General features: G+C 39.3%; 1 protein-coding gene across 2 annotated transcripts in view; it reads right to left on the bottom strand.

The window, feature by feature from the left end:
• Positions 1-22399, bottom strand: part of Mrrf (mitochondrial ribosome recycling factor) — a 58089-nt gene that overhangs the window by 28504 nt on the left and 7186 nt on the right. Inside the window, exons 2-5 of one of the 2 annotated variants that reach the window (XM_051185319.1) lie at positions 21755-21963; positions 14765-14920; positions 8887-9005; positions 2994-3085 (exon numbers count right to left, since the gene is read on the bottom strand). In XM_051185319.1, coding sequence (XP_051041276.1) covers positions 2994-3085; positions 8887-9005; positions 14765-14920; positions 21755-21935 — 548 coding nt within the window. In that variant the 5' untranslated portion in view covers positions 21936-21963. The remainder of the gene's footprint in view (positions 1-2993; positions 3086-8886; positions 9006-14764; positions 14921-21754; positions 21964-22399) is intronic. The other variant, XM_051185320.1, reaches the window with a different exon arrangement.

The following is a 22399-nucleotide window of genomic DNA, read 5'->3' as shown; positions in this document are numbered from 1 at the left end:
CCTACAACCTATTCCTCTTGTAATATTTAAAAATAATTTTTAAAGGTTTCTTTTATTTTTATTTACATGTATGTGTGTCTGTCTCTGAGGCCATATGCCAAATGAGGGGAGAAGAGGGTATCTGGCAGTTGCAAGATGCCTGAAAAGGTGCTAGGAACTGAACATGGCTCCTCTGGAAGAACAGTAAGCACTCCTAACTTCTGAGCCATCTTTTAGCCCCTCCACTTACAAATCTTGCTTCTGATATTCATAATGATATTCAGCACTTTCCAGAATTAAAAACTCAGGATTCTCAAACCCTGCCTGCCAACACTAGTCATGTGATCATGGGCAATCTATTTCTCAGAGCTTCATGGCTTTTTGTCTATAAACTGTGGGTCACAGTAGCTTTTTCAAGTAAGCTGGAGGTGATACAAACAAGGACCCTAACAAATGAAGGTCTCTGTGTCACCAGCAGAGCCTGTATACACACTTCCCAAGCAAATATACTGAACTTGAACCCAAGTGTGTATAAGCTGTTAAACACAAGGTTACACTTCTCAGTTCACAAGATTTCAGCGCAGCATGTTAATTCAGTTTTATATAGTATCAAGAATACAGTTATTTTCTGGCCATATGACAGGAAAAACTTCAGTCAAGAAAGTTTTTAGTTTCCTCAGTGCTGTGGCTGGTTCTCGCAGCTGAGCGTGATGATACAATCTGTACTCACAGCACTCTGAAAGCTGAGGCAGGAAGATCTCAAATACCTAGCAAGACTTCATCATGAAAAAAAAAAAAAATTTGATGCTATCATAACACTTTGTAACTAAGGAAGCCTGGGCAGCACTAGTTTATCACTTAGAACCTAAACTGTCCTAATTGGAAAAATTACTTTAAAAGGATCATGTAACTAATGAAGCAATTTCTACAAAGAAATACAGGGTGACAGGTAACACAGAAGGAACCCTAGTCATTCTGTTTCCCTTCTAGTTATCTGGAAGGTGCCATTCATTTAGATATCCCTTCCTTCCTGAATCTTGCTTCTACAGAGCCCCCAAATTTCCTTTTTAAAAGACTTAAAAAAAAATGTGTGTGTGTGCATGACTGTATGAGTTCATATGCATCATACATATGCAAGTGCTCACAGAGCCTGCAATGGTTTGAATGAGAATGAGCCTCATTCAGTACATAGTACTTGGTCCCTGGTTGGTGGGGCTGGGAAGGATTTAGAGGTGTGGCCTTGTTAGAGGAGGTGTGGAGTTAACTTGGAGGTTTCAAAAACACTCTTGCCATCCCCATTATACACTCTATTTTCTGTTTGTGAGGTGTTGCTGCTGTTCTAGCATCATGCCTGTTTGTCTGCCACAACGCTCCCTGCTACAATGATGATAGATTCCTATCTTTCTTGAACTATCAGTCCCAAATAAACTCTTCCAAGTACAGGGTGCCTTGGTCATGGTCACAGCAATAGTAACTAAGACAATGCCAAAGGGCATGTCAGATCTCTTGGAACTGGAGATACAGTTGTAAGCTGCCTAATGTAGATGCCAGAAAATGAAGCCTGATCCTCTGCAAGAGCAGTAAATGCTCTTACTGCTGAGCCCTCTCACCAGCCCTCCTCCATCTCTTTGCCCTGCTGACTCTTCATAGGTCTTACCACCACCAGACATTATACTGAGAGTTTATTGTATCTGCTCAACTCTAAGGTGAGCTCCAGAAGAGCAAGGAGTTTTTGTTGTTTTGCTTACTGCTATAACCCAATAATTAGGAAAGGACCTGGTCTACAGTTAGTATTTAATAAATATTTGTCGACTGGCCAAACAAACTGATCAGTGTGAGGCATTGTCTAGGAATAGGGGCTTAATTCTTCTGCTGTGTAACCATGGCTCATGTCTCACCTGGATTGCCATACGTTACTGTTCTTTTTATGTCCACTTTGTCTCCTAAACCATGTTAATCAGCAATGAGAGAAACACTCACAAAGTCCCTGTCAGATCAATCCTTTGCTTCAACCTATCCAATGGTTTCTCATTACCATTAGAAGAAATCCCAGTTCTTCCCACGGCCTGTAAAGCCCTGCCCCTGCTCTTACTACCCTCTCCTTGAGCTTCAGACATGCCAGCTTTTCCTTTATTCAAACATGCCACCATCTTGTCTGTTATTTCTTTTGAGGAAGGGTTTCGCTGTGTAGAGCAGGCTAGTTCTGAACTTGTGATCCTCCTGACCCCACTTCCCAAGTATTATCTTTTCTTTTTAAAAAATTTATTTACTATAGGGATTTGTTGCCACAGCCCACGTGTGGAGGCCAGAGGACAACTCTGTAGATTCAGTTCTCTCCCTCTGCCTGTTTAAGAATCAAATTCCTGTCAGGCATCTAGGGCCAGGATGTTACCCACTGAGCCATCTCATCAGCTGTCTTCTCTTTTTAAATCCAGGAACAAAGATCTATTCTTGTTAACTTAAAAATCCATTAAAAAGTAAAAACAAAACAAAAACCCACTACTCTGGATTTCCACCTTTAATTTATCGATTCCAACAGGGAGCACAGTGAGAGCTGATGGGTATTGCCTTGTTTTCTGAATGAGGTCTTGTGCTTGCTACTCACCCTTTTTGGAGTGCTCCCTCCAAGCTGTTGCACCCACTGCATCTCTGCTCTCAGCAGAAATGTTAACTCCTTAAATGACCACCCATCAATTACTCCCTCTTGGTGCTGGTGGCTTTTCTTTCCTCCTAGAATTTATTTGATTTAATCTGTAATGACTTTGTGTGCTAACTTATCCTAACTTCCCAGCCAGAATGTGTGAGGAAAAGTTGTTTTTCAAGCTTACTGCTATAGACCAGTTTCTAGCACACACAGACATCCAGTAAGCAAATAAGCATCAATAAACTGATCTCACAGCATAGCCAGGATGAAAGATGCAGGTAAGTAAGCCACACTAGTGGCCCAGGAGTGTCTAAAGGTACTAGTTTCCATCCCCATGTCACTGAAAAACATGGACTTCAGCCAGACTTACTTAGGAATAGGTACCCGAATTAGTGTCCCTTCCACTTCTGGGTTCAGATTCATTCCACTTTCTCTTATAGCCTTGATAGCTGCAGCTGTACACTGAAAACCAGATCAAAAGGTAAACAGAATTAGTAAATAATTATTACCAGATGCAAGCCCTCTGTCGATAACTGGCAACCCATCTTGGCAGAACATGGAAACATTTAGTTCTGTTACCAGTAAGATCAGGAAGTTACACTGGTGTAGAGTGCTTTGATCAAGCTGAATAGCAAGCCATGTCCACTCCTGGTACCAGTGTATTGCGGAAGGAAAAAAAGAAAAGAAAAAAGAAAAAGAAAACAGCTCTGCTTCTTTGAAAAGATTTCAATGGTTTGAGGCAACACAGATCAAAACCACAATAAATCCTCAAGGGAGGAGGGCTGGTCTGTGCAAAGATTGGTGTAAAGACAGATGAAAGATTTCATACGTTAAAAATTCCAGTTGACATTTTACACTCAAAATATACCAGTGCCGGTTTGGAATGAGTAAATAAATTTAACTCATTCACATCTACACACACAGCAAACTCTCTCATGCTTTGGAATGAGCAGTAAACCTCCACTGGTATGCACCACAGGAAAGGCAGGGTGGTAGGAAAAAAGCATGGGTCTTGGAGTCAGAAAAACTTCAGTTTAAATTCAGCTTTGGGATCATACCCTGAGCAATAAATTTAACATCCATAATCTGAGTTGATAGGATACTTAAACATCACTAAAGGAATGAGATAATGTAAGCAGTGCACCTAACTCTGTGCCTGCTACACAGTTAACATCCAGCCAAAAGCAGTTATTGAATGAACAAATCATATCCATGTATTGAAAATGTGTAAAGTCCCTAACACCCTTCAGGAACTTCTCTTGCAGGTTTACTCACTAGTACACAGATTTCCTAATGTCCAGCCTCACTCTGGACAATATACTGACTGCACCTTGTATCAATCCTAAAGGCAACAGGAAGTGAGTGGAAGATGATGAAGTCAAAAGTACAAGGCTCCTACATGTTCCAGGGCTGATCCATGCCACTTGAACTCAAAAGCCAAACACTGTTCTTGAGTTCCTCCAGCTTTAAGTCACGAAGACACACCTACTTTACTTTCCCAAGCATTTCACTGCTACTGTTTTAGAGGTATCTAAAAACTTACCTATTCCATCTTTAAATCACCTAAATTCTACACCTATATGAAGTCAAAACATATGACAAACCAGAACATCTGCACACAGATGTGTAGAACCTGAGTGTATGAATATTATTGTTAAGTATTTACAGTAAATTTTTAAAATGGTACCTCAGATCATAGTCTGTCAGTGTTAAGAAGGAATCTCTGACATAATCAAGCACCCCCTGTTTATTATGAACAAGGGGTCCACAGGGCAAATTCACTTCCTTTAGAATAGACAGTACTCCTTGACAGTCCAAAGAAGATGCAATAAATAGACAACCTATCAAACTTCAGTTACTCTCAGGGATAAGGAGAGGCTTAGCTGCATTTGGTTTAATGTTGTTACTTTGTCTATATTCTTTTTACAGATCCTCAAGCTCAATGTATTCAGTAATTATTACGTAAGGAAATGATTAGGAACAATACATATAAAAGTGGAGCTGGACATATGGCTCAGCAATTAAGAGCACTTGCTGCTTTTAGGGCAACCACATTTGGTTCTCAGCAGCTCACAACCACCTGTAACTCCAATTCCAGGAGACCCAACACCATCTTCTGGCCCCTGTGAGTACTGAATACAGCTGGTGCACACAGAAGCAGACAAAACACTCATCATACACATAAAACAAAAGTAAAGAAGTGGGCAAAGAAATAAAGTAAATAGAGTTAAGAGTAAGTGGAGGAAGCTTTATCTCCCATCTCCCAACCTTCTATAGCTTCTCAGCACATAGCCAAGAAAAAACTGCTGTAACACCAGCTGTCTTAGGGTTTCATGTGCTTATTTGCTGTGAAGACACACCATGACCACAGCAACTCTTTTTTTTTTTTTTTTTTTTTTTTTTTTTGGAGACAGGGTTTCTCTGTATTGTTTTGGAGCCTGTCCTGGAACTTGCTCTGTAGATCAGCCTGGCCTCGAAATCACAGAGATCTGCCTGCTTCTGCTGCCCGACACAGCAACTCTTGTAAAGGAAAACAATTACATGGGGATGGCTTACAGTTTCAGAGGTTCACTCCATTATCATCATGGTGAAAAGCAGGGTGGTGTGCAGGCAAACATGATGCTGGAGAAGGAGCTGAGAGTTTTACATCTTTATCCACATGCTGCAGGAGACTGTCACACTAGGCCTAGCCTGAGCATATTAGACCTCAAAGCCCACCTCCACAGTGACACTTTTTCTCCAACAAGGCCACACCTAACAATGCCACTCTCTATGGACCAAGCATTCAAACACATTAGTCTATGGAGGCCATGCCTATTCAAACCACCACACCCTACTACCATCAAGTTCCTTTTCCATCTGGCCCGAATAGTTCCATGCCACCTTCCCCTGTAGGGTTAGAGTATTCACTATAGACACCAAGCTAGGCAGGAACTGTGTCTCACTATTTCCACCTTCGCAGTGGAAGGTACAGCACCAGCGAAGAACTAGGCAAGAATGCAGCAAAAGCTTGCTGAATGAATACTACTAGTAACCCCATTAGAATCTTCTGACTTTACTTCAAAACCTTATTTTATATTTCAGTTTTTATATGTCTTCATATTCAGGGAAAATTGTTAACTGAGAGTCTCATTAAAAAAAAAACTTATTGAAAGTAAGTCTTCTAATTTATCTAGGTGTGTATATTTTGGTTTGACATGGTAGGACTCAGACTTCAGGAAATTATAGTCATTTCCCTAACAGTATGTTTAAACTATCCATGGGTCAAACAAAAAAGGCATATATGCATATACAATTTCCATCCCTTAAGCTTTATTCCATCACTGGAGGGAGACACCCACTGGTATCACAAAGCAGACTGGTTGTTTGCTCTCAATACTAACCAACTGGTTTTGACTGCTGCAATACTACTGATGGTGTGAAAGAAGCTATAAGACAGTGAGTGACTGCCAACACAGCAGAGATTTGGTACACATCAGTTCCCTTCCATCTACAGACAAATAACAGAGTCTGCTGATGTGATGTTGTTGTTGTCATCATTGTTACTTGCTTTGTTCAAATGATGCTATGGTTTTTATTCACTTCTCTTCTTTCCCATCATTTAATGTAGTTAATGGAAGAGAGCAACTATGTGTACTATTTATCAAAGAGAATATATGCTAAAAAAAAATGCAACACAGTTTTTGCCTTCAATGCACTTGAAAGACTATACATGTAAATCTGCATTGTGTCACAACAGCATGACACAAAAATGTTCAGGTTTAGAAAGAAAGCCAACTGCGTGTGAAACAGAAAAGAATTCTATAAACACAGGAGGATTAGCTCAGCATTTTGAAGCTACAAACCTCAGTACTCTATGGGCAGCTTCTAAAGCTGGAGGGAGGAAATGTTTAGTCAGAGCTGTTTGTTTAATGCATACACCAGATGAGATAAAGAAATTCAAAAGACAGTGTAACTCACACTTCCTCACTGTGCCTATGCGTGAGCCTCTCTACTGAGTCGCTGGCTAAGCTTTCCCCAAAACTGAAGGAACTTCACATTAGAGAAACAGCAAAGATATTTTAGTTGAAAGATGAAAATATATCCCAACTTCATAAGAAAAAATTAAGCAACTGATATGTCCTCTTGTCTCGTAGGAGATGCTCTGTTGGCCAATCAGTTGCTGCCTCTGTGAATGCCATTCTGTTCACTAACAGAAGTGGATGGTCCTGAAAGCAGTCTGCCTAATGAGGTCTGTGTAGTTAGAAGGCCAGTCTCTCAATTGCCTGGGGGATTAGATGAAGAGGGCAGAGAGGCCTCAGGGGTTCGGAAGGGGGACAGTTCCTTTGTATCATTTCTATATTCCTCACATCATAAATGAGTGCTTCTCTTCCATTCACCTAATAACACATATCCACCAATTTAAGGACAATGTATGGAGTAATTTCCATGTGCCTAGCACTGTTCGATGTGGATACAATAAATAAGTCATACATGACTCTTCTATTGCAAGCTTACAATTTAGTGAAAAAGTGACATTACATTGTAATTCAAAACGGGAGTAGCAAATAGCCACCAAGAAAAGTTCCAAGCCACAGGAGGACAAAGGCCCAGAGGGTGCAAAAGTCATGACACATTTCACAAACAGTCTGAATAGAGCAGAGTACCAGAAAGGTGGTGCCACTGGACTGCAGAGACTAGAAGCAGCCTGAGGCCAGATCAGCCAAAGCCTTCTTGTCCACAGTAAAGATTTTGGACTTTCACTTATTAAAGATGATTTATGAGAATGACACAATTCAATATATACTTTGAAACACTAAAGTTCACTGTAGCTAAAGGATGGAGAATGAAGAGGGGAAGTAGCTGAACATCAGTAAGTCTAGAAGTGTACCTGGCATACCAGCCATGGTAGTCTTCTGGCTGAAGATGGTTAGTTCTTCTGCTATTGTTAAGCTTGTTTGTCAAATATAACAAACACACAGTCAGTTATTAACAAAATGACTGAGACAGAGACCAGAACAGGAAGGTGAGGAAATGCAGGTCAGAGAGGAAGCAACTTGCCAAAGGACAATGCCAGTTGGAGGCAGAGAGAGGACTGGATTTCAGTTCTCTAGGTTTCTCAATTACAGTAAAAACTATACAGCCTCAAGGTTAAATGCAACTCATCTTCCAGGCATTGCTTGTATTGTTCCATCTAGTCTGAAGGTGAATTCCTGGAGGGTCTTCTCTGAATTATAATATAGAAGTCACAAAATGGTGGCCCTCAGGCCATATCTAGCCCATTAAAATGTTTTAATTGTCTCAAGGATTTTTGTTTGTTTTGAGGCAGTCTTGTATAGCCTAAATTAGCCTTGATTCTCCTGCCTCCACCTCTAAGACCTGAGGTAACAGACTCATGACAGCCCTCCTTAATGTCCACATTCTAAAAAGAGAAAAGTGAATTAGTTCTAAACATTTGGACAACAAAATTACTTTGTACAAAATTTGGGGTTACTGGTTTCTTTTGAAAATAAAAACTGGAACATCTGTGAATACTAACAGGCCACATGATTTCCAGGTGTGGTGGTTTGAGTGAGAATGATCCCTAAGGCTCACATATTTCAATGCTTGGTCTTCATTTGATGGAACTGTTTGGGAAGGATTAGGAGGTGCATCACATGGGAGCGGAGACCTCTATTCCACCTCCATGCCTACCTGCTGCCATGTTCCCCCTCCGTCATGGTCAAAGACTAACTCTCCAGATCTGTGAGCCTCAAATTTAATGCTTGCTTTTATAAATGCCCTGGTAATGGTATTTTGTCACAGCAATAGAAAAGTAACTAAGACAACAGGTTACCAAAGCCTTATACCGGCTCAAGAACCAATCACTACCTCTCCATTATCATTTTTTAAATTTCTTACCTGGTCACTATAACAGCTGAATTTAACAGGTAAAAAATTAAGAGATGGATCTGGAGAGATGGCTCAGTGGTTGAGAACACTGGCTGTTCTTCCAAGGGACCTGGGTTCAATTCCCAGCATTCACATGGCAGCTCACACTGTCAGTAACTCTAGTTCCAGAAGATTTGATGCCATCATACAGACATACATGCAGGCAAAACACCAATGTACATGAAACAAAAATAAATCATTTGAAAAAATTTAAAGATAAGAGACTTTTCTTGTCCCTATTTTCTTTAATAAATTTCTTCTCAAACTAAAGGGAACATTTCCTTCTAACCTGATCAAACCTCCATTATCCAAAAGAAATTCTGAAGACAGACCTTTTCAATAAGGTACCTTACCTCTGGGAAACTGGACATATTCACCAAAATCAACTGTGGTGACTTCATGGAGATCTGGCCAATGTGATTTAGAGCAAGCTTCCCATCAGCAGTTACCACAGTAATATGATCAAGGGATCCTAAAGAAAAAGCAATAAGGTTTTAGAATTCCAAAAGACCGCAGAAGCCCATATCTCTTTATCTAATTCAGATTCAAACATACAGGAGTCCCTTACTAATGTGACAAGGCTGTTCACTGGAGCAATTTCAGAGTGGATAGAGTATGCAATAAACCACGATGGAATTTCTTACTAGAACTATGGAAAATAACCAATATGGTTTGCCTGAACTTAAAACTTTTCCTGTGACACAGAACAGATCACCATTGAAGGAAGCTAGAACAAGAACTCAAGCAGGGCAGTAGCCTGGAGGCAAGAGCTGATGCATAGGCCATGGAGGGGTGCTGCTCACTGGACTTCTTTATTTTTCTTTCTTTCTTTCTTTCTTTCTTTCTTTCTTTCTTCCTTCCTTCCTTCCTTCCTTTCTCCCTTTTCTCTTTCATCCTTTCTTGCTGCTTACTGGACTTCTTTCTTTCCTTCCTTTACTTATTTTTTGTTTTGTTTTGTTTTTTGAGATAGGGTTTCTTTATGTACCCCTATCTGTCCTGAAACTAGGTTTGTAAACCAGGCTGGCCTTGTTACAAAGATCCACTTGCCTCTGCCTTCTGAGTGCTGGGAATAAAGGTGTATGCTACCACCACCTGGCTGGCTTGCTTTCTTATAGAACCCAGAACTACCAGCCCAGGAATAGATTGCCCCTAGTGAGCTGGGTCCTCCCCCATCAATCACTAAATAAGAAAATGCCCACAGGCTTATGTACATCCTGATCTTACAGAGGCACTTTTTAAATTGAGGCTCCCTCCTCTCAACTGACTAACTGTGTGAAGTTGACATAATAAACTATCTACACAGAGCTGACACTGAAAAGTACTGCTCCTCCTTTCGATGACTGGCACTTACGAGAGAGAAAACCGCTAAGAATAGAGATCCCTTGTCCTCTCTGTGTGTGCCTTGGTTTCCAACTCAGCTTTAAAAAAGTAGCTGTTTACAGAATTACAGTGACAACTACAGCGAAACAGAACATACCAAAGAACATAATATACCAAAGAACCAGCATTGGAAAGTTACCTCCTCTGGTCCCTCTTAGTTCTTACCACCATCCCACCCAGTAACTATTATTACCATCATTTTACAGATGAGAAAAGGAGACTTGAGAAAGACAAATGGACCAAGATCAGAGTTAGGAAGTGGAAAAACAATCAAGAGCCAAGAGTCAAACTCAAGTCTGATTTCAGGCAAAGTTCTTCCCTTCTCTACACAGATCTGAGCACAGAACCATCAGGGCTTAAGCCTGTACTCCTTCACCCCCCCCCCCCCAGAAATCCTGAGTCTGTTGTAAAGTTTCTAAATCACTACACAATTTTAGCATGCAGCCAATTTAGAACAATTTTTTATGTCATCCTTGCCTTTGGTCCTGAGACCCCCTTCAGAAATAAGCATGTTCGCACACGCACGCGCGCGCACACACACACACATGCATATGCACACACACTGTTAATATATATTGCAAGAATGGAAAAATTTAGCATAATTCTCCCTAGACCCTAACCCCCTAGCAATGAGTAGGCAAAAGGTCACATTCTTGACTGTTTACAACAGGGCGGTTTACAACAGCACCTGTGAGTGAATGAACAGGAAATGAGCATTGTCACACTACCCAGAAGCCCTAGTGAAAGCAGACTTCCTGGGCTAAGCGCGGGCTTGGATAGTTCAAATTGATTGGTCCACACTGGATGCTATGAGATGATTGGTTTGTGATGCGCGGGCTTTGTTGTAACCCTATAAAAGCTGTCTGAACCCTGTACCCAGGGTTCCCAGTCCTCTACCCCACGTGGAGTATGGCTGTGGACCCCAGTGCACTGGAATATAAAAGACCTCATGCTTTTGCATCAAGACCACTTCTAGTGAGTGATTTGGGGGGGGGGGGCGCCTTTCCTGAGTCGGGGCGTGAGGGTCCACGCCCTCCACGGGTTTTACAATATCACTGTCATTCTGGATCTGATCTTTTTCCACACCTGAATTCTGTAAAATCCTAGGCAATTTTTTCAGAAGTCAAAGAAGATAAATAAACCCACAGCTCTAGATAGGAAATTTTTCAAAGTCCCTCATTTCCTATGCAAGTAAAACTAGCAGAAAATCCTTACCACTCACAATAGGAACCACTCATAGATGACTCATTCTGAGACACAAAGAGAAATAAGGTTGTGGAGGTAGCTTTCAAATAAACTGAAGCTATTCTGGCTGTAGGATTAATGCAGTACCACACTATGGCCCAAAGATCTGATTTGAAGTACTCAACCAGATTCAGTGTCATCGTGACAGACAGCTGTTGACACTACTGGCTTTAACCTACAAAAAGTATAGGAGTATAATGAGTAAAAAAGTCACCGTGATTCTAAAATCGAAATATCTGAATTTAAATACCAACTCAATGCTTCCAGATTCTAAGTGCCTTCTGGGTTTCTACTTCCTGACCTTTAAACAAGACAAAAACTGTACTTAAAGGGCTTTCATAAGGATTAGACTCAAAAGTATATTGAAAAACAGTTATAACCACAACCCAGTAGTGCTGCTATTACTTTTTAGAATTTTTGTATTTTAATCAAACCAATATCCTTGCATGTAATTTCCTCCCACTAGGAATATACTTCTCTTTTTTAAATTATAAAAGTTATTTAATTCACCATAGCTTAAAAACAAGAATAAATTTAACTAAGAAAGTAAAGATGTCTTCTTTAAGAATTAGAAAGCAGAGGGGCTGTGGTGGCGCACGCCTTTAAATCCAGCATTTGGGAGGCAGAGGCAGGTGGATCTCTGTGAGTTCAAGGCCAGCCTGGTCTACAGCGCAAGTTCTAGGACAGTCAGAGCTACAAGGAGAAGCCCTGTACTAAAGAAAAAGAAAAGAATTACAGAGCAATGGTCAAAGGACTTGAAAGACACACAAGATTAGAAATATCTACCATGTTCACTGATGGGCTAATGATTTTTAAATGACCACATCACCCAAGTCATCTACAGACTCAGCACTGATTGACATAAATTAGTTGATTGAATCACTTTATAAATTTTCTAAAGTTTTCTCATCTTTTAAAATTAACTATAATCACCTAATCACATGGCAGTGGTGTAATGCCAGCACTCAGGGAGACAAAAGAAGGCGATCTCTGAGTTCCAGGACAGTGTGGGCTACACAGAGAAACCCTGTCTTGAAAAACAAAAAACAGACAGACAATAGCAACAACAAAAAATTAACTCTAAACACTTAAAATTTTAGTTTTAGATTTTCATATATCAATAGATCAAGTTGAAGAGAACTGATATCTTAATAACACTGAGTCAATTCATAGTGTTTTAGATTCATTTATAATATTTCTCATCATTTCTTAAATAAATCATATCTGGAGCTGGGGCTATTGACTCACTCTCATAATCCAAGTATTGAGGTAGGACAATTGCTATAAAATTCTAGTATATAACTTTTTCTTCTCAATGCATTAAAAAAAAAAAAAAAAAGTCTCACTGTGTAGCTTTGACAGGCCTGAATCTCACTATGTAGGAAACCAAATAATAAGAATATACTTCTTTACTGGGATAATTCTTGTTCCATCTTTAAAGTCTCGATGTAGTAGCATCTAATGTCAGGAAGCTTGTCTGACTTCTCAGCTGTATTACAAACCCTTCTTACGAGTCCTCAAGCATCCTAAGTATGTTTCAACAATAATGATGGCAGCCTTAAGTTACTGAATATGTCCAAAAGCTCCAGCACTAGTGCTTTTAAATATTAGTTGTTTTCGTTATCTTATAAGATCATTACTACTGTTACCATTTTTACAGATGAGGAAACTGAGGTAAACAGAATGATTTGCCTAACATCATAACAGCTCTTAATAATAGGTCTTAAATCCAAGTACAGGCATGACCATTTCCAAAGTTGTGTCTTCACTGTTCCGCTGTTACTGGTTTTATACACATTGGTTTACTTGTCTGCCCTTTATTACAAGGGTCTAAGTTCCTGGATATTAGGAACCAGATCTTCCTTCTCCATATCCATATGCATTAAAGTAAGTGGCACAATGTGCTCAGTACCACTATGGTGAACAAATGAATGGATGGAGGACGAAGGGGAAGCAGGAAGTAAAGAATAAGCCTTTATCTCAGACAAGTGTTGACAGAAGTCAGCTATCTCTGAGACAGACACAGGACGAAGGAAGAGAAGAGGAAATGTGTTGCTGGACTGTGTTACTGGACCAGGTAGCAGTGAGGGATGATGTGGCAGAGCCTGTCTAGCAGACAGCAAGGGTTAATTTAGCTTGTTTTACCCAATTCCTTCACAGCCTCAAATTCTACACAGACCATTACACAAACTTAACCCAAAGAAGGAAAGAGGAGGTTCCAAGGGGATGTCTGCTGAAGATGGATCTTAATTCAGCCCCCATGACTAGCTAGAAGAAGCTTTGCCATAGAAGTCCCCACACTGGCATCTTAGTGCACAGTTGTGGTTGCTATCCCTCAATCCTTATCAACATAATGCATCAAACCCTTCCCCTCAATCTGTCCCCAGTGGAAATATCCTCAAGCTCACTCCTGCCCCTCATTTTCTCAGAGGTTAACCGTTAACAAATTACACTTCCACCCTCTTTCCAAGCCCATCGTCTTCTTAAGTTCAACAAGAGTGGAACTGGCTGGCTCATATGAAGTATCACATTTCTCCCTGGGCTTTTCTCAAGCTGCTCTCTGGTTTCGGCTGCAGAATGTTAACAGGCAGAAAGCACAGGGGAGACAGAGCACTTTATCAGTTTCATACCTAAAATAATAAGCAAGCTTAAAGTAAACAGTTGGGAACGATTGAATGGCACGCTTTACTGTCAGCAAAGGCAGAAACACTCCAGCACAAAGGTTAACAAATGCCAGGAACTGCCTTCAAGTCTCACACCAGATCGCATCTCTGAACTCAAGGGTTCTGATCATTTTTATAATGAAGTGAGTACTTTTCACAAGCTTCACGAAATATCTTCTATTTTCCTTACAAACCTCCCCAATCAAAACATGAGTGGGAGAGGCTGAAGCTCCTGCATATACCTTCAGAGGGGGTCCCAGACTTAACTATAGGAAGATGACAATTTGCAAAAGGCTAATTTAACAGCAATTGTATTTTTCCTGTCCACTTGTACCATTAGTCGACAAACCACTTCTCCATCACATCTGCAAACAGTTCTCCTAGACAGTTCTGACATTTCCCACTTAGAAAAGTCACTTTCAGGAAGCTATTAACCTAAACAGAATCTTCCTGGTCAAGCTCATGGGCACAGAAAGGCCTCAGGTGGGCAAGTCTGCAGAATTTGGCCTTCAGTGCAGGATAAGAACTACCAAATAAGACAAACTAGAAAAAGCAGACTAAGGACACAAAACTATGAGCCCGGATACCCACATATGTTTATAGTACCCACAAGAATACTGCTTTTTGAGAGTAATTCCAAAGGCACTGATCATGCTAGGCCTTGCTCACTGCTATGCTAGTGGGCCTAGCATACTACTACTCCACAGGAGACAGTTACGGAATGGACACATGCAGCACTGTTCCAGAACCATTATACAGTTAACTCATTTACATTCTACAGCCCCTTAGCAATACAGGAGGAATTGGACAAGGAAACTCCTCAGTTACAGAAAAGTAACTGCTCATAAACACCAGTTTTATGCCAAAGCCGGGACTGACATGGTGACAGGCCCATGTTCTTTCCCACTGTAACACTTCCTGAAACATCGGTTTAGCCACTAACCTGGTGCAGTCCTTATGTTGAGAGTCTTATTGAAATTATCCTTGAGGGCCTCCATCACAGATCTCATTTCTTCACCCACTTCTTCCAAGCTGATTATATCCTTAACCAAGGCTGTGTTAATATTCACTCTGGCCTGGGGCTGTCCTTTCCCTTTAGCTAAAAAGTGAACATTCAATAAACAGAAGAATAGAAGCATACTCAGAAATAATAAGCATTGGCTTTTAAAAAAAATCCCTACTGTGTACAGGGAAAACTGTTAAGTGCTAGAAATTTATAAAAGCATCTATGCCCTCCACAAGTGCTCACATCTACTGAGTGTCAGCTAGCTCCCAGGTCTGTGCTAAAGCCTTAGCCATTAGAAAAGGCCTAGGCTTTGTACTAGACACTCTGGGTTACACCTGCTGTAGTGCACACTGACTTTATGACCTTGGGCAAGTTACTCTATCTTTGAGTATTAGGTCCTCTACTTGTAAAAGAGGACTAATAAAATCTGTGTTATAAGGCTGCTACAGGAATACAAATGAAGTCACTTACATGCCCAAAACAGTACTCTACATATACCAGGGAATTCAGAAGTAAATTAATACCTTATTTTTCAGAAAAATAGAAGACAAGAAAGGTAAAGTGACTTGCCTAATGTCACAGGTCAGGAAATGGTCAAGTCAAGATTTGGTCCCACATCTGTCTAATTTTAAGCCCATGAACTTTCCATAAGACAATCTCCACAAATCTAACGGAGAGAAATGAAATATATTAATTCAGCTTCAAATGCATACTAAGAGGAGGTTATGCTCAGCATTGTATGGCTGACCTAGACAAAATGAACTGTGGAGATATTAAATTCTATCCACCAGAGCTTGTATTTTAGAAAATCAACAGTGCTGGATGATAGATGGAAACTGATTTCATATCTAAACCATCAGGGGTTTTTCACATACATCCTTAAATGTGCTCATGACACAAACACTCTTGTATTTCTACATGGGGTGGGAAAGGAGAAGAAAGATGAAAATAAATAGTATTTGAGTAATGAAGACTATGATGCTTATTCACTAAACGTTTAACAGAACATTATTAAAATCCACTCAGCAATTTTTATCTATAGTTAGGTTGACTCTATGCTATCTGGGTTTCACATCCTCATTTGCAATGCAATTTCAAATATGCTGTTCCATTTGATATTCAAGATAGTTCTGAGGCAGGAAAATAAGAACTTAAGGTACAGGCCATTTAAATATTTTGCCCAAAGTAACCAACAAACAAGAAGCAAAGTAACTTTTCCTAAAGGTTTATTCAAGTCACCATCCTGCTTGAAGCCCCCACTGCTTTTGAGCAAACAAGCTAAGGGCTCAGAATTTTTCAAACTGATAAAAGATGTCAATTCAGAAAAAAACTCAATACAAGCAGGACAATAGAAGCAAATCCAGGTCTGGGCAGAATGTAAATAAAGAAAACCAAAAACATACAGAACATTTTAAAAGCTGGAAAGAAAAGAGAGATTTATTCATAAGGTATCAAAATTATTGTTGAACAAAAAGGCAAAACACAAAAATGCATACTACAGTTTTTAAAAAGCCACATATTAGAACAGTATAATAGACAAAACTAATCCATACCATCAGACATCTGAATAATAATTACCTGCCAGGGGTACAGGGAGAGGGTGGCACGCACTAGATGTGGGTGAAAAGGGACTTCTGATGTGCTGAGAATATTCAACCCCAGGCAGGACCTGAGTGTTGCACCACTGAGCTAAATCCTCAGCTATGTATGTATGTCTGCTTCAGTCTCCTCAGGGCTAAGATTACAGGCATGTCCCCCCACCAATACACACTAGTTTTTGAGTGAGGGGTAAGGGAAGTCTTAATTACACTGGTGATTTCAGTTTGTAAAAATTAGCAAGTTGTAGTTTATTTCTATGAAATGTTAAAAAATGTTAAGGGTAACTAACTATCCAAGTAGAGACAGATGGTATACACACATAGCTTGCAAATCAGCAGAGATGCAAACAGAATAAAGAAAACTGATTAACTTAATAGAAAGGAGGAAAAACCAAAAAAGCCACAAAAAAGTACAGAACAAAATTAAAATGTAAATACTCAACAAATACGATAAACAGAAATTAACCAAAATGACTAGCTAAAAGTTCAAGGTTCTCAGTAAGACTTTAACTTAACCATATAGATTATACAAGAAAATTTATAAATATATGAAACCACAGGGTAGGGAAAATTTTATAAACCTGAAAAATATTAATGAAAATAAAGTCAGTTTTGTTATTTTAATAGCAAGTAAAACATCTTAAGACAATGCATTATTAGAAAACAGGGCTACTTCAAAATAATATCAGAAAATATATAACAATTGTGGCCTTGGGTGCAGGAACTGGGATTGACATGTAAAACAAGCTTATTTCAAATTTAAATTTAAATTTAAAAAAAAAAAAAATCACACACACACACACACACACACACACACACACACACACACAATTCAGGGCTTAAATAATACCTGGGACAAGGCTAGCAGGAAAGTACTCGTAACAATAAGGTAACCTCAAAACTAAAAAAGGAAAACTGTTCAATCTACAATCACACCAGGAGATTTTTAACACATCTTGCTTGGTAACTGATAAGCAAAGCAAATACAAAGTTAAGTAAATGGAAAATGTGACCCTAAGTATATTCTGCTTTTAATCCCTTCACTCAGGAAACTATGACATCTGTGAATCAAGGATAGCTTGACCTACACAGTTAGTTCCAGGCTAGCCAGAGTTACATGTTGAGACCTTGTCTCAAGAAAGAATAAGTAGAAAATACAATAAATATTATTATCAACAAAATAAGAAACTCATAACACTAAAAGATTTTTTTTTAGCAGGCAAAGATGGCACAGGCCTTTAATCTCAGCACTAAGGAGGAAGAGGCAGGCAGATCTCTGTGAGTTCAAACTCAGCCTGGTCTACGGCATGAGCCATGGCTACACAGAGAAACAAACAAACAAAAAAGAAAAAGAACTTTTAAAGCTTGTAATACTGATAAGCTTCTCAAAAAATGATGATGATATAAAAGATGCTAAGAAAAAGAGAACATGTAAGAGTTATCAAAACAGTAAAAATCTTAATCTTTTGTTTTGTGTAGCCCTTTAACTATTACATACTATTACAAGAGATATGTACTCATCTCACACCATGAGGTTTATGTAAACAACAGCAAGACCTAATAAGGGCAGCAAAAGAGTTAAGCCCTTCAGTATGTGGAATTACATTCAGCCTAATCATTTTTTTATTTAATTAACACTTTTTCATTTATTTTACATACTGACCACTGTTTCCTTTCCTGTTCCCTCCCCTGACTCCCATCAGACAAACACAGACTAAAGAGCCTAATACTTAATCCTATATACAAGCTTCATAAATCCAGCAATGAATATACAGATTATATATCAAGCAAGACACATATAAATTAACAAAAACAGGCAGGGCTCTTTTCAAAAATGCAAAACTGATTAACACCAAAAAAGCTATTGATTTGCATTATTCTTCTAATAGACTAAAGGCAAGGGAGTACTGAAGATTTGGCATAGAGTATGGGTCATGCTTAGTACATGCCATGCCCTGAGTTCAATCCCCTGAAATGCAAAAATTAAAGGGGAAGAGGTAGAATCACCTAAGTAAACACAGTGTATCATTTGATTAGAAGTTAGTACCTTTTTAAAAAAAGCTCAAGGATTAGATATATTTACTTAAAAGAGATTATGAAAAAAAAAAGTGAACATTCTTTACAAAAGTATATAAGAAGTGGAGTGCTCATTTTCAACAAGCAGACTTACTCAAATTAGACTAGGGTTCCTAGGCAGTGTCATGGAAGGGAGTAAAGGAAGCATGGGAACATATGTGCACACATGCACACCAAAATAAATGTACAAGAATGTTTATATTATAACGCTACTGTTAGTTTAATTCCAAATTGCAAGTGACCCAGATGCTACATAGGATGGATGCATACACTGCAGCAGCACATTTCGGAGACTATTTAAAAGATGAAAGCACACAGCAACTGTTACAGGTAGGTGTTGTTCTTTTGATACAACTATTGCCTATGAAACACAAACACAAGACTCAGCAACCACGTGGAGTTTATTGAGGGAAGGGAGAGAAAGGGGGGTAGCTGGTGGCCAACAGAAAGCAGGGGAGAAAGAAAGAGAGAGCAGAGAGAAAGAGCAAGAGAGAGTTCTGCTTGGCCCACTTGCTTTAAAAAGGGGGGCTCTGGTAGCCAGGTAAAGCCTGACATAGTGATGACATGGCCATGAGCGTCCCGCCCATCATTGGGGGCAGGGTCAGCAGGCTGCTGATTCCTAAAACAGGTATAACCTGTAAATATCTCACAGGAAATCTGTTACTCCACAAAGCCAGACATAGAGTTCAAAAAGGAATAAACTAATCTATGGTGTTAAGGCTAATCTCCTGGGAAGCTTCTAGAATATAAGTGATATCGTCGTGAATATAAGTGATGTTGTCGTTGTCATGTGGTCTTCATTTTCTTCTTCTTCCTCCTCCATTTTTTTTGATGTTTTCTTCTTTAATTTTCTTTTTGTATAACTTTTGTTTCTGTTTTTATTTGCTTGTTATTGTGTGGTTGCTATTTTGAAACAGTGTATCAATATGTAAAGTGTGGTTGTCATAGAATTTGTTACATTGCCCATGGCAGTGAACCTCCTGCCTCTGACTCCCAAATGACACCATGGCATGCTACATTTTATGTCTTTTAATTTTATTTTTATGTGTATAAATGTCTACCTGCATGTATCTCTGTGCACCACATGTGGGCCTAGTGCCCGGGGAATCCAGAAAAGGATCTTGAGTCCTCTGGAATTGTAGTTGTAGACAGTTGTGAGTCACCATGTGGTTGCTGGGGATCAAACCCCAGATGTCTGGAAAAGCAACCAGTGCTCTTAACAGCTAAGCCATCTCTCCAGCCCCATACATCTTATTTCTTAATTTGGGAGATGGACACATGGTTGTGTGCACTTTCTAAAACTCTACTGAGCCAACCACTTAACAATGTAGGTATATACTTTTCTGTATCTATTATACCTTTAAAAATTATGAATATATCATAAAAATATATAATATTGATATCATTTTCTAGAAAACGTCGGCTTGTGACTATAAATTTCACATAGAAGAGGGAAAAGGCAAGAAAAAAATATGTGTGACAGGTAAAATTCTGAGGCAGTGAACACAAGACTTTATGATTCTGGAAGCAAGGGCAACTTAGTTCAGAAACACAGCAGTTCACAAAACTATGTAAGGAAGTGTGGCATACAACAGAGGAGTTAGATAAGGAGGTGTGACACACAACACACTGGTTAGATAAGGAGGTGTGACACACAACACACAGGTTAGACAAGGAGGTGTGACACACAACACACCGGTTAGATAAGGAGGTGTGACACACAACCCAGGGGTTAACACCAACTGGATGACAACACAGCTTACAGTCCATATGAAAAAGAAACCTAAACTGAGCTTTAGCTTGTTTTTTGAGGTAAAGTCTCACCTTGCAGACCAGGGTGCCTTGCAATTCACTATGTAGCCCAGGATGACCTCCAACTGTCAGTAATTCTCCTGTCTCAGCCTCTCAAGTACCACAGTTAAAATTATTAATTCACACAACATTCAGAAATAAATTACCTTGGGATAGAAAAGATACAAAGCACAAAGAAAAAAACTGAAAATGACCACATTTAAAGACATAACCCCTCTATAGCAAAATAATACAGCATAGTATCCCTATTTCAGGAAGACTCCAAGGACTCTAAGAGAATGAAAACAGCCAACTCTTTGAGGAGCAGTCAAAAAAGATGAAGATACTGCTTACAGGCCATACTAAGCATCTAGAAGACTGTGACACCACATCATCAGAGGCCCCAGTTTTCCTGTTCTTCCTCTACCTGCAGGAGATCATGGGCAATTTTTTTCTACACTATATACTCTGGCTTCTGTATTTACAACATGTTAAAATCTGTATTCATTAGATAATTGCAAGTGTTTCTTTACTGGAAAATTATAATTATTTTTAATGGATAATGGTGAGAATTAGATTAGGAAATTTTAAAAATATCATACAAATCAAACATTAACTTCACAAGATAAATCTTCTAAACATTAATTTTCTTTTAGCAGCATGTTATTCCTTCTTTCAACAAAAGCAGATCTGTGAAAAAGCAGAAAAGGAAGATCCATTCTAGCACAATCCTTGACAGCAGATCACCTGGCCCCACTGCAAACAGCAGGTCTGCCAGATCACTCTCTGTCATCCATTCATCCAACAAAGTCAGTGAAAATACACAGTATACATACATCCCTGGAGAGTGCTAAACAACAAAGAAAGAAACTGAGCTTCATCAAATCCAATATGGCAGGCAGCTAACAAACACTAATCAATTTTCAACTGATTAATTAATTACTGCGGTTCTAAATGTGTCAAAAGTAAAATAAGAGTGTACATGAGTGCATATAACAGGGAACCTGACCTAGTCTCAGGCCAAAGAAGGCATCCCAGAGGAAGTGGCATTTAAGCTAAGAACTGCGGTACATCAAAATCTCATTCTTGGATGACATAAGTCATTAAGATCATCCATCTAAGCCTATGGCCTTAATGCCCTGTCACCCAAAACCCTTCTGGCTTTAATTATACCCCCAATCTGAATCTTCCTAAAGAACAATTCCTGCCACAAGTACTCCAATAGGCTTGATACTTTTACCTCTAGTTCTGCATATAAATCAAATAAATTAGGCATTTTCTTAGCCACCAAGAAAACAAATGAGGTATAATGATTAAAAAAAAAAAAAAAAAAAAAAAAAAAACCAAGCCCTGGATTCCAACACAGTTGGTGTGTGAATATCTGAGACGTCAGGAAGGATCCCATACATCTCTGAGATCTGCAAATGTAAGAAAGGACTGAGAGGGGAGGGAGGTCACCTACCTTTGGCTTTCTTGGTTGCAAACTGGCGAACTGGCACAACTGGGTAGGCTAAGTATTGCCTGTCATGTTGTCGTTTACGAACAGGCTTCATGGAAATTTCTGAAACAGGTCTGGTCAAAGTAGCAAGGTAACTGCAAAAGGTGGGGTGCAGCAGGCGGAAGCACCTTACTCCCAAGGCCATGGTGTATGAGAAGCCTCAGAAATGGCCACTAAAAAGAATAAGACAAAAGATCTCAGTAAAAGAAAAACCACAGCAACTTCCAAAACTAATTCATACCAACTACCAAGCAATTCCTCTAACTGAGCCATGAACTTGGCACTTTACATACATTATCTCTAAGCCACCTCACAACAGCCTCAGGAAGAACTTTATCCTCATTTCACAGGGTAAAGAAACTGAGGCTCAGAGACTTAAGGAACACCCAGTCTGTGGAGTTCTTTCAGTGCATCTAAATGCCCATTAAGCAAATGTGCAGCAGTCTAAATCTGTGATGGTGCTAATTAAGCCCTTATATGAAAAAAAAGCACAAAATCTTGATAAAGTTTAAAGAGGAAGGGCATAGTACTACAGGGGGCTTTAAATAAGAAAAACACTTTAATAGGCATAAAATGACTAGAAAATGTACACGGCAGCATTTAATTAAA

This window comes from Phodopus roborovskii, unplaced genomic scaffold (assembly GCF_943737965.1).
Source record: "Phodopus roborovskii unplaced genomic scaffold, PHOROB, whole genome shotgun sequence".
Taxonomy (NCBI): domain Eukaryota; kingdom Metazoa; phylum Chordata; class Mammalia; order Rodentia; family Cricetidae; genus Phodopus; species Phodopus roborovskii.
This window is presented reverse-complemented; position numbering and strand designations above follow the sequence as displayed.